Source organism: Caretta caretta, chromosome 2 (genome assembly GCF_965140235.1).
Source record: "Caretta caretta isolate rCarCar2 chromosome 2, rCarCar1.hap1, whole genome shotgun sequence".
In the NCBI taxonomy this organism is placed as follows: Eukaryota; Metazoa; Chordata; order Testudines; family Cheloniidae; genus Caretta; species Caretta caretta.
The window spans coordinates 123,660,361-123,673,419 of record NC_134207.1 but is presented as its reverse complement, the minus strand read 5'-3'; the positions used below and the strand labels follow the sequence as shown (position 1 = coordinate 123,673,419).

General features: G+C 41.9%; 1 protein-coding gene across 3 annotated transcripts in view; it reads right to left on the bottom strand.

Annotated features, from left to right (window-relative positions):
• Nucleotides 1-13,059, bottom strand: part of LOC125632051 (uncharacterized) — a 98,435-nt gene that overhangs the window by 59,659 nt on the left and 25,717 nt on the right. For 2 of the 3 annotated variants that reach the window (XR_012667050.1, XM_075125421.1), the window contains exon 2: nt 6,992-7,029. Coding sequence is in view for 1 of the 3 variants with exons in the window: in XM_075125421.1 (XP_074981522.1) it covers nt 6,992-7,029 (38 nt within the window). In the remaining 2 variants the exon portion in view is untranslated. Of the gene's footprint in view, nt 1-6,155; nt 6,295-6,991; nt 7,030-13,059 lie in introns of all 3 variants that reach the window. The other variant, XR_012667049.1, reaches the window with a different exon arrangement.

The window sequence follows — 13,059 nt, the reverse complement described above, 5'->3', positions numbered from 1 at the left end:
CATCTTGGAGCTGGACTTTGCATAGGAAAGAGAAGGGGGTCTCCACCTACAAGAGAAAGTCTATTTAAACCCGTGGGAGACCCCTCCATTTGGTCTTCAGCTGGCTAAAGAGAGAGCCCCTCCACCCCCAAGGATACCTGAAAGAAACTGGAACAAAGGACAGTAACTACAGGGGGTGAGAGTGATTGCTGGACCCAGACTAGAAGGAGACTAGTCTGTAAAAGGAAGCTTACTGGGTGAGGATTTTATCTGAGTTCAGTTTTATTACTGTACTAGACTTAGACTTGTGTGTTTTATTTTATTTCGCTTGGTAATTCACTTTGTTCTGTCTGTTACTACTTAGAACCACTTAAATCCTACTTTCTGTATTTAATAAAATCACTTTTTACTTTTTAATTAATCAAGAGTATGTATTAATACCAGGTGGGCAAACAGCTCTGCATATCTCTCTATCAGTGTTATAGACGTGAACAATTTATGAGTTTACCCTGTACAAGCTTTATACAGGGTAAAACTGATTTATTTGGGGTTTGGACCCAATTGGGAGTTGGGCATCTGAGTGTCAAAGACAGAAACACGTCTGTAAGCTGCTCTCAGTTAAGCTTGCAGTTTGTGGGATGTGGTTCAGACCTGGGTCCGTGTTTGTGGCCGGCACGCACGTCTGGCACAGCCAGCAGGGCTCTGGAGTCCCAAGCTGGCAAGGAGGGCAGGGGCAGAAGTAGTCTTGGCACATCAGTTGGCAGCCCCAAGGGGGTTCCTGTGATCCAACCCGTCATAAGATAGCTAATTAGTTTTATATTTCATAGTGAATGCTTCTTTCACTGTCTTCCAGTGTCTGTCATGCCAAGTTAGTGGGGTTTGCTGAAGCCACTTAGACATAATTTAGCAGTTCCTGCAGGCAGAAAACTACTCAAAGACAAACCACATTCCTCTACAAATCTCTCACTTTATTGTTCCAAGTTTTCACAGCCATGTCTCCCTTCCCCTACAAATTTCTATACTGGCAACTTGGTAGATTTAATCACTACTGAGCCATTACCATCATTCACTACTGGTCAAGGTTCCTCAAAGCTCTTCAGAACTGTTTCTAGCAGCACAGTGACTGCATTGTGGATGGCATTACAATCAGTTCACAGACTAGAAAGCCATATAAAAAACATCTAGAACAACAGCAGATTTGGAAACAATGTTACTCCAATTAAAAATCATTCATGATAATCACTCCTTCCTTAAAACAATTTTACAGTAACTACTTCACTTCCAATTAGTGGTATGTTTAAAAGATAGTAATTGGACTAGCCTGTTGTCATAGGATAATGGTCATCTGCTCCTAAATAATGTCCAGTAGCTTTACTACCATTATACCACATGATTTATCAGGTAGGTACTGGTATTTTGCCTGATGAACTTTCAGGTGTGCATGAGAATTGCCCACTGTACTATTATTGGAAAGCTGTGCTCTGGTTGGCTTTGAAAACAGCTTGTATTTACGCTACCACTAATCAGACGACAGTATATTCATCAATATACTATTTGATTTTATTTTAATTCCATACTTATATGTTTCATAGATTCATAGTTTCCAAGGCCAGAAGGGACCATAACGATCATCTAGTCTGACCTCCTGTATAACACAGGCCATAGAACTTCCCCAAAATAACTCCCAGAGCAGATCTTTTAGAAAAACATCCAGTCTTTATCTAAAAATTGTCAGTGAGGGAGACTCCACCACAACCCTTGGTAAATTGTTCCAATGATTAATTACTTTCACTGGTAAAAAAGTATGCCTTATTTCCAATAGGATTTTGTCTAGCCTCATCTTCCAGCCACTGGATCATTTTTTTACCTTTCTCTGTTGGACTGAAGAGCCCATTATTAAATACTTGTTCCCCATGCAGGTGTCTATAGACTAATCAAATCACTTCTTAATCTTCTCTTTCTAAAATAGACTGAAGGAGCTCAGGTTTTCTAATTCTTTAATCATGCTCGTGGTTCTTTTCTGAGCCCTCTCCAATTTATCAACCTCATTCTGGAGCTGTGGGCAGCAGAACTGGACCCAGTATTCCAGCAGCACTACCAAATACAGAAGTAAAATAGTCTGTATTCCTACCGGAGAGTCCCCGGTTTATGAATCTCAGGATTGCATTTGCTCTTTTGGCCACGGCATCACACCAAGAATTCATATTCACCATGATCCCAAAGCTCTTTTAGAGTCACTGTTTCCCAGGATAGAGTCTCCCAGCCTGTAAGTATGGCCTACATTCTGTGTTCCTAGATGTATACATTTACCCATACTAAAATACATATTGTTTGCTTGGGCCCAGTTTACCAAGCGATCCACATGGATTTGAATCAGTGACCTGTCCTTGTCATTATTTCGCATTCCCCCAATTTTTTATCATCTGCAATCATTATTAGTGATGCTTTTATGTTTTCTTCCAGGTTCTTGATTAAAATGTTAAATAGTCAAGGGCCAAGAACTGTTCCCTGTGGGATCCAACTGGAAACACACCTGCTTGATGACAATTCCCCATTTTCAGATACATTTTAAGACCTATCAGTTAGCCAGTTTTTACTCCCGTTGATGTGTGCCATGTTAATTTTATGTCGTTCTAGTTTTTTAATCAAAATGTTGTCTCAAACGCCTTACAGAAGTCTATGTTTATGTCTACACTAGTAACTTTATCAACCAAACTTGTAATCTCACCAAAAAAAGATCGCTATGATTCACCAAAAAAAAATATTCTATGATTCTATGATCTAGTTAGTTTGACAGGATCTATTTTCCAGAAACCCATGTTGATTTTCACTAATTACATTACCTACCTCTGACAGAGTTCTGTGCCCCTGCGTGGGCACAGAATTCATGTGACTCACATATTTCTATGCCCCTAAGCAGAAAAATGCAAAAGAAATCTGTCGCGGGACACTCGCCTCTTCCCCGGCAATCCAGGCAGCGCATCTGTTGCAGTGTAGCTGTAGGTTTCAGAGTAAGTAAGTAAGTAAGCCATGTTAGTCTGTATTCGCAAAAAGAAAAGGAGTACTTGTGGCACCTTAGAGACTAACCAATTTATTTGAGCATGAGCATGTAGCTGTAGATTGTGTCAGAGACACAAATCACTGCAGGGGGAGGGGGCTGGGCATGGGTGCCTGAAGGGGAGATGTCGATCACCATCAGGGAGCAGGACTGGGTGTGCGTGCCTGCCAATAAGCGAGAGAGACTCTGTCCCTCTCACTTGCTAGTGTGGCTCACCGGGGGCATGGAGGGGTAGGTCTTTTTATTATGTACGAGGAAGGCTCTGTCCCCCGCAGAAATGTAGCAACCTGCCTGCCAGTTAATTGTCCTCATTCTCTGAGGCAAAAATGAAGCAGCCTGCCTGAGTAGTAACATTGTTAATGTTCCTATTGTCAGTTAACTGTTCCCATTCTCAGTCAATTCCCCCAGGATCATAAAGCCTGTAAAAGTTTAAGGCCCCTACATTGCCAGAGTGATGTAAAGCCTTCTTAAACAACAGTAAACAAATCAGCTAGAAAGTTCTGGTTTCAGAGTAACAGCCGTGTTAGTCTGTATTCGCAAAAAGAAAAGGAGTACTTGTGGCACCTTAGAGACTAACCAATTTATTTGAGCATGAGCTTTCGTGAGCTACAGCTCACTTCATCGGATGCATACCGTAGCAGTTTCCACGGTATGCATCTGATGAAGTGAGCTGTAGCTCACGAAAGCTCATGCTCAAATAAATTGGTTAGTCTCTAAGGTGCCACAAGTCCTCCTTTTCTTTTTTCTAGAAAGTATGTGCTTTCTCACTTTTTTCCTGTGCCAAAGTGGCACAATGGGGTTAGATTACAGCTCAGGATTTATTTTACTTACCCATTTTTTAAAAAAAAAGAATTTTGCAGAATTTTTAATTTTTTGGTGCGGAATCCTCCCAGGAGTAATTACCCTCCTTCAGTTCTTTCTTAATCGAGTCCTGTATCAGCCGCTCCATTATCTTGTCAGGGATCGGTGTCAGGCTTATAATTACCAGGGCCACCACATTTACCCTTTTTAAAAATTGACACAACATTAACTTTCTTCCAGTCTTCTGGAATTTCCCCAATGCTCTAAGACTTATTGAAAATCAACATTAATGGTTCAGCAAGTTCTTTTGAAACTCTTTCTTGCAAGTTATTTGGCTCTGCTGCTTTAAAAATATCTAACTTTAGTGGCTTCTGTTTAGCATCCTCCAGAGATACAAGTGGACTGGAAAGAGTGTTATCACCATATGATGAGACTATATAAACTGTTTTTTCCCCAAATACAGAGCAGAAATATTTATTTTATCCTTCTGCCTTTTCTGTATTCTTGATAATACTACTATTTCCATCCAGTAATGTACCGATACCATTGTCACAATGCTTTTTGTTCCTAATATATTAAATAATTCCTTATTGTCCTTAACTCTGCTGGCCATTGATTTATTCTTGTGTCCCTTATTAATTTTCTATAATTCTTAACTTCTAATTTATATTAATTATTATCGGCTTTCTCTTTCTGCCATTTGTTGGTTTTTGGTTTTGTTGTGTTTTTGGTTACTGCTGCCTACACTTTCACTCTGACAGGTTGTTTATTTAACCAGCACAGCTTTCCTCCTTGATTGTGGCTCTTTGGGCATCTAGTAAGGAGTTCTGAAATGATTCCCAGTTATCATTAACAGGTTTCTGATTAAATTCTTCCTTCCAGCTAATTTGGCTCATAATTGTTTTCAGCTTTTGAAACTGCCCCTATTAAAGCAGCAAGTATATAAATTACTGGCCTTGACTTTATTCTTCTAGCACATTAAAAATGTGATCTAGTCATGATCTGACTGAAATACTATGCTTTTAAACTTGTATTGATAAATAAGAGCCATTTAAGCAATCAGTCTGGTTAATATTCTTTTGGTTGAATCATTGAATAACGGGAGTGGGACAAATTCAGAGGAGTCGCAGAAGGAAAAAGTTAAAAACTAAAATCCCTTAGTTTATCAAACACCTTCTTCTGGCAAGTTACACCAGTTTAGATTCCTGTACACACACATCAGGAAGTGTCTGTAAGTAAGTCTAAGGGCTCTGATTTTCCTTTCTGTTACACAGCTGTACCTGCATAATGCCATTGACTGAGGAGAACTTATTTCTGTTTTACACCAGTGAGAGGAATCAGGCCCAAGGATCTAACTAGGTGTGAAGGAGTCTTATTTAATCCAAGTAGGCCCCTTATTCTGCTCTTACTTGCATTGCTGTAAATCCAGGAGTAATTATCAAAATATTGGAGTTCACTCTTGTATATAACAGTTTACGTGAGAGGAGAATCAGGCTGAGGGAATCTAACTTACATCACCTTGTGTATTTTTTCTGATTACAGACGCATCACTTAGATCATCTCCCAAAACATCACAGTCTTAAATCAGGCAGTAAGTTAGAGTGTTTAGCTAACCCAATAGAGATATCATTAACCAATCAAATAACCATCACATTAACCTTTATCACTGAATTGACTGAATATATACTTTCTCATGTAGCCCTGTTCAATGAAGGACTCCACTCTGGAATATATCTGACACAAAATCTCTCTATTCTCTCAGTCTCAGGAACTGAACCACTTGCTCCCAACCCCCCTTCCTAAACCTAATCAAAGATGCCAGGCCTCCAGAGAGCCCCCAGAAAATCCTCATTATAGGAAATGCACTAGAGGTGGAAAAATTAGAAAGTCTCAATTTGTTTTTAAATGTAAAACAATTATATGCAAACAGGAAAGGCTCATGGATTAGAGGTTTTAGGAACTTCAAAGACACAATTAAACAGGGCATTTCCAATGATTTACAGTGTATATCACAATTTTCAGAGCCCAATTATCTCTGTATCAAATGCTGAAGGATTTAAATATTTCTATTCTATATACTTTCATATGGAAAGGAAGAATTTCCCAGTGGTTAGGGCACTAGCCTAGGACTTGGGAAACCTCACTTCAATTCCCTGTTTCCTGTGTGACTTTGTGCAAGTTATTTAGCCTCTCTGTGCCTCAAATCCCCATCTGTAAAATGGGGATAATCACACTTTCCTTACCTCACAGGGGTATTGTGAGGATAAATATAGTGAGGCACTAAGCATCACTATGGTGATGGGGGCCACAAAAGTACCTCAGCTAGATGGATGCTGTCCTCATCACCACAGTATCAGAGCCCCTTCCAGTAGTGTGTTAAGCAACATGACAAACATCTGTCGTGTGGTCCTCTGACTTCCTCTCCCCCAGAGAAGAATTGTTATGCAGTATGCCTGCTGGGGAGAGAAGCAGGGAAAACAATGCATTGCTTTTTAAAATTATTAAATAGCTGCAGGAACATTTTTTAAATATGGAGTGTGATTTTCTGAATTCCTGTTCCTATTTAATACATGAATGCCAGAACACAGATAAAATACACAAAATATATATATTTTACTTTTCATGGTTGGCTGGGACATGAGGGCGATGTTTATTTGCTCTGATAATTGTTTGTATCTCCACGCTGCCACAAGATGGTAGTGTTTCAGAACATTACACTTATGTCTATGTACGAACATGCAGCTGATTATTTTGTTTCTGGCTGATGTTACATATTGTTGTATTCATAAGGGTTCAGAGTCAACTAAGATGTAGTTCTGCAGCCTGGTGGCTAGGGAAACAAATTAGATAGCTCTACAACACTGTGCAAGGTCAGCTGTTCAATTAAAAAGTGACCTATAAAAAGGATAATACCCAAATGCAGTAACTGTACCAATATGATCTGAATGTTCCCACAAGCTCAGAGGCATAGTCATCTCAGGGATTTGCAGGGGATGGACAGAAGGAAGGAGAAATTTTTATTTTTATATATATAAAAATCAAAATACAATACATGTTTTTAGGGGCACTTTTCTATGAGCTGGTTCCGTTTTCCAGCAAGTTTTTTTGGTGTCTGTGATTATCATAGCACCTCTCAACAAAAAAGGAGCTTACCAGCCAGCCGGGCTTGATAGAGGTAGATGGAGAAGGACCTGAAATAAGAAAGATAAAAATGTGCTTTAAGTAATGCACTGGATAGCACTCTTAGATTACCTATAGGGAGGTGAGTAATTCAGCATATATTGGCAACGTTGAATTTGGTACTAAATGAATTTGGTACTAAAATGTTTTTATAGCTCACCTTCAAATTTAGTAGTTGCCTTTTCTGTCTATCATTAAGATAACCAGTCATACCACAGAGATATAGAAGAGTTGTCGTCATAGCAATTCACCACTATCTTTTTTTAAACTGCACCTGGAGAACTCCTGCTTAGTGACTGCTCCTTTGAAATGTATAATGGTAGTAAGTTGCAAGAACACGAAAGACCACTGTGTAGGCTTGGTAGTATTTGTTCACTTAGGATCTGATCCAGCAGAGTGCTTTACAGCCTCATCTTCCACTCCTCTTGCACCTGGCAGGATCAGGCCTTGAGTGCTAAAGATTTAAACAAGGCATCTATGAAAGACTTGCACATTTTTTCCTGACCTACCAATAGAATTGCCTTTCAGCTTCAACAGGAGCTAACCTTGCTGATGACATGTAAACCGTACTTGGGGACTGATCCCGAGAGGCGATGAGTGACCTCAACTCCCCCATGAAATTAATAGGTACAGCCCCATGAAATTTACTGCAGAATCCACCCATTATTAGTAATTGTCATCTGTATTGCAGTAAAGGCCCCAGCCCCATTGTGCAAGGTGCCGGGCAAACACATAACAAAGTCATACCCTGAAAATCTTACAGCCTTGCCCCGGAACTCTGTCTTTTATACAATCACTTGGACTCTGGAGCAAAGTATGCACCTGTATCTTCTAGAAGCAATGAAAACCTTTCATATCAGAACCCAGTGCAAACCAGTAGAGTGTTTTCTTCCTGAATCTGTACAGAGCCTAAAACAATAGCTTTAAGAGTGGTGTGAACAGGCCCATTCATCTCATCTGCTTTGTTAACTATGAAACCTAATGATAGCAATAAAATGCTGATAGTGTTAACCACTTAACTGCTGGTCATTTTAGTGGCAACATCCCAGATAGTGTGCCTGTCCATAGTCTGAATTGCCAAAATTCCCAAGAGGTCCCTACCCATTTGCTAAAACCTCCAATTTCCTCCATAAAACATCAAAATAATAAGGTAATGACTAGGGCCCTATCAAATTCACGGCCATGAAAAATGTGAGTCACAGACCATGGAAACTGGTCTCCCCCCCGTGAAATCTGATCTTTTATATGCTTTTACCTTATACTATACAGATTTCAGCAGCATTTCTGAGATTAGGGGTCCTGACCCAAAAGGGAATTGCCGGGGGACCACAAGGGTATTTTAGGGGGGCTTGCAATATTGCCACCCTTACTTCTGCACTGCCTTCAGAGCTGGGCAGCGGGAGAGCGGTGATTGTTGGTCGAGCGCCTAGCCTTGAAGGCAGCAGTGCAACCCTTCCCCCTACAATAAACTTGCACACTCCCCTCCCCCCCACACACACAACTCCTTTTTGGGTCAGGACCACTACTATTACAACACTGTGAAATTTCAGATTTAAACAGCTGAAATGATGAAATTTACCATTTAAAAAATCCTGTGACTGTGAAATTGACCAAAATGGATGATGAATTTGGTAGAGTCCTAGTAATGAACTGTGTACTGATTTAATTCAATAGAAAAAAAATCTTCTATTTAAGTCCGCTGAAGCCACTACAAAATTTCCAGTTCACTGTAACATGGAGTTACAGATGTTTGGGGGCCTTGCTGCAGAAGATACATCCAGCTTACTGCAGAGTACCCAGGACCTTGCCAATAGGAGTTGAGGGCACTCAGGACCTGGCCCCTGGTCACTAAGTGATATGAATATGCACTTATCATCCTAGGTTGGGCAGAACTTTCTTCTGACATTGGTTGATTTGGCCCTCCAGATTCGCTGCTCTAAAAAGAGAGCCAGCTGGAATCAGCACTGCTCCCTCAGTCTCTCCTGTTGAAGCTCCCATTGAAGTGGATGCATGCTTAAAGAGTCACTGGGCCAGAATGAGACAGAGTGACTCTGTAGCCTCGGGGCTGGAGCACCCAAGCTCCATTCCCCCTGCTCCAATGACAAGTAGTGACCCCTGTCATTAAGACTGGCGGACACTTTCCATGAACAGGAATCAGCACTTCTCAGCACAGAGAATCCACCCTGGATGAGGAGATTTCAGGTCTTAGCAGTATCAGACAGGAAAATGGGAGTGTTCAGCATGGGAATAGCAATTATAAGAATTTAAAGAGGAGTTCCTTATCACTATGTCAAGTGTTAACCAGTTGGGCTGAAGTTTGCCATGCTGGGGGTCTGCCTCAAGCCTGAATATTTTAAATCTCAGCTAAAACTGTGCTGCTGTTTCTGAGGCTGAGGATAGAGAAAAATTCATTGTTTTGCCCATGTTAACATGTGCATGTGCCATCCCCCACAAATTAAATGAGTGGGGACTGCACGGTACTTTCCCAGAAATGGCTCCTCCTGGCTACTAGGAGCCACTATGGGACCAAACACAAGAACTGGGAGCAGGGAAACTGCCTCTTCTATGCTCCCTGTGCTCCCCCAGCTAACACCCACCAGAGTGGAGGGAAAGGTGAAAGCAGCCTGATTTAAATGCAGAGGGGTGAGGAATGGGGAGATAACAGCCTGGGGGTAGGGGGATTAGAAGGAGGAGCCACGAGGGTGGGGCAAGGCAGGGCCAGAGGGTTGGGGGGAATAGGACAAAGAAAGGAAGAAAGGGCAGGATAGGTCCTGGAGGTGGGTGAGGGGAGAAAAGAAGCAGTGTGGGGAAGATAGAAGCAGGAGCTGGGGAGGAGGCCATAGGTACAGAAGGAGTCAGAGAGAGGCTGAAGGGGGAAAGGGGCAGAAAGGGTCTGTAATCACTAGAGAAAACTCTCTTCCAGAACCTGAAATGGAACTGATTATTCTTGAGTTTCAACATTCCTTCTGTGAACAAAATAGCATGCGATCATGTCATTAAAGACTGTTGCAAACACAGGCTGAATTAAGGTTTAATAAGCCACTTTAATTCTGGCATTTCCTACCTCTTGAGTACTTGACTTTGCAACCTTAATAATGTTCTTTTAAGGTAGTTTTATGTAATTCAGCCATACTGAGCTATGATGATTTATGGAACCTTTTAAGTCAGATATCTCTGTCTGTGTTTGGCACAGGAATTTACTGGCACTTGGTGCATAATAGGTTGGCAAAATAAAGTTAGGTAACAATGAATTAACTGTAATGTTTTTTCCTACAGCAAAGCAGCCAGTGGAAACTTCTCTTCCTTGTTCCTTCAAACTGAAGTTCTCTTAGCTTAAATAGTGGATGGAGTAATTTGGCTCAAAATTTAACATTTGTGGCAGTGGTTGAACCTCCGTTGGAGGACAAGACAATGATGGTCTACTTTCAAATTGGTTTGCTGTGCTCCATAGCTTTGTGCTTTGTTATCTGTGCCCCTTAGCTGCTTGGGGCCAGCTGAAGACTTGTGCTTTGCTGTGATGTTATAAGATGAATAAAGCATTCTCAGTACAGTCAATGGTAAATTTAGCTTCCGTTTCATTGCTGCTTCACTGTTCTTTGACCAGGGATCTGAAAGCACACCCATCTCTCACTGACCCAGGACAGCCGTAGAAGGTTGGAGGAAGCACAGGGACCAGAACTGATGCTCCTACTTCCCAGATGTCACAGAGCTAAAGGATTGTCAGGAGGCTGGGACGGATGGTATAAGACACCTCAAAACAGCCAATTCCATCCCTTTTACTGCCCTCAGCTGTGACCACGTGGTGGAAGAAGTGAAACAACTGTTGCTAGTCTCTGTCCCTTCTCCCTCAGATGTTGCTGGGCTGTCATTACCCAAAAGAAGAGTTGGTAGGTCAGTGATCAGCCTACAAGGGTTTTGGAAAAAGAGGACTGTCAGTGTTGCCTTCGATCTTTGGTGCCCCCTTGCAGCAAGACCAGGCAACCCAGCAACACTGCCTCAGTTTCCCTCGTTGCTGGGTTTCGTAAGGGAACCCAGGGCACCCACTCTTCTGGGTTCCAGGCCAGGGACCCTTTATGAAGTGTTTGGCCTCAATCTCTCCACACTCATTTCCGTATCCCTGCTCTGCTTCCTGCCACGCTTCTTTTGCAGGCCATTCCTCGGAGTCACACCCTGTGGTCCTCTCTTCCAGAGGGTCTGGTTTCCTTGGAAGCTTCTCATCTGTCTGTTGCTGAAGGCCCTTCTTCTTTGTAGCTCCTCAGCCTCTCTGGCATCCTCTTTGCTGCTCTGCAGCCCTTTTATCTCTGCAGACTGCAGCACTTGTGAGGCTTCTAGTCAGCTCCAGCAGGAGGCACCAATCAGTTTCCCTATTAACCATTTAGCGGCTGAGACAAGAAGAGTTCTGTACACCCCGTGACAATGACCCACTAATAACCCTCCATAACAGGGAGATAAGATGCTTCCATTAGGACTACTTGCAACCGTACTAACATCAAAAAGACCCATCGTCACTTGTACCTTCTCTTCAGGACAGTCCACCCAGTGATCACTTCCTTAGATCAACTATTTTTTCTCCAGTTGTTTGACCAACATTCTCCCAGCGAAGCATGGATTCCAGTGATATATTTTCATACTCATCTGGGTTAGGTCAGCTGTGCTGCAATCCGTAGATTAAACACTAGAATCTTGTTATGCAAGATTATTTGTTCGAATAAAGACATGTTCAAGCTATCTTTTGCCATCGTGTCTAGCATCTGGGATTTTTCAGCATCAACACGGCTTCCCCTAGGGTCTCAGAATGCATAAATCATATCTAATTCATATGACATTAATTATTATGCCACTGTAGAGTGAACCCTGTGTCCAGCATCATCATTTCATCATCAGAATTCTTTAATTATTTCTAAACTCTGTATTTTGAGGGTAATCCCATTAGAAACTGAAACACAATGGCTCAAAGAAAGTATAATGCTTGCAAAGTCAAAGGTGAGATTAAAGGCAAAAATCAATCTTCTGTATCAGCCTTTTTCATTAGAAATAAAGTACTGAGGCCCAGATTCTACTTCTGATGTGAGGATGAAATCATATGTAAAGGATAAAGTCCATAACGCCTCTCTCTCTGAAAGGCTCAGTCCCCTCCTTGCTTACAATATCTATACTTTGAAATATAAGGGATTGAGTCTATAAACTTTACACAGACAAAACTTCCACTGACGTCTATGTCAGGCTGTCTGTGTAATGACTTCCAGATTAGCCCTAAGTAAAGAGACCTGATATTCCTATTTATGGAATGAGTAGCCACTCTCAATAGTCCTTTCTAGCTTTGATGGACCAATGGTCTGATACACCACGGCAAATCCTTTCCTGTTATGTTTATTTATACTAGTTTAAGCACCATGGAGCATCTCATTTATCTGCCACACCACAGGGACATACAGTATATTGCCTATGTTTCTATCTTACCACATAGCATGTTTTACATATAACACACCCTTCTCTCTAATCAGACGCTCGAGGACTGAGAAAAAAATCCCCCTTATTCATGATAGGGAGTTAAGCACTATCCTGTCATAACAAAGTTGTCACCTCCCATGAGAGAGGCTAAGTAGGGAATATATTCAGCCTGGTCCCCCTTCACAGTATTTCCTGAGATCTTTTTTCCCAGTCAGGGGAGAAGAATAGGGTTTGCATTCACTCCTTGCCGTGGAAGAAGAAGGGAGCTCAACCCAAGCCTTGCAGCTACAGATAGCAGAGTCAGAGCGTTATTTGCACAGAGACCCTGGGTCTCCACACTATCTCCTGGCTCCCTGCCTCTCTCTTTGATCTCCTTGCCCTTGTATCCCACCTTCACTGCAGTCATGTTGACGGGATTCTCCTTTCTGTGGGTAACAGCCCCTGGAACTGCCCTTTAAAGCCCTAAGTTTCTGAGCACATTCGCCATAAGAACAATGTGGCAGAACGATATGTCTCCTCCTCCTGTCCCTAAGCCCTGCCCTGGCCCTCCTATTGCTCCTGGCCCCTCCCCTCCTCGGCCATGAATCCAT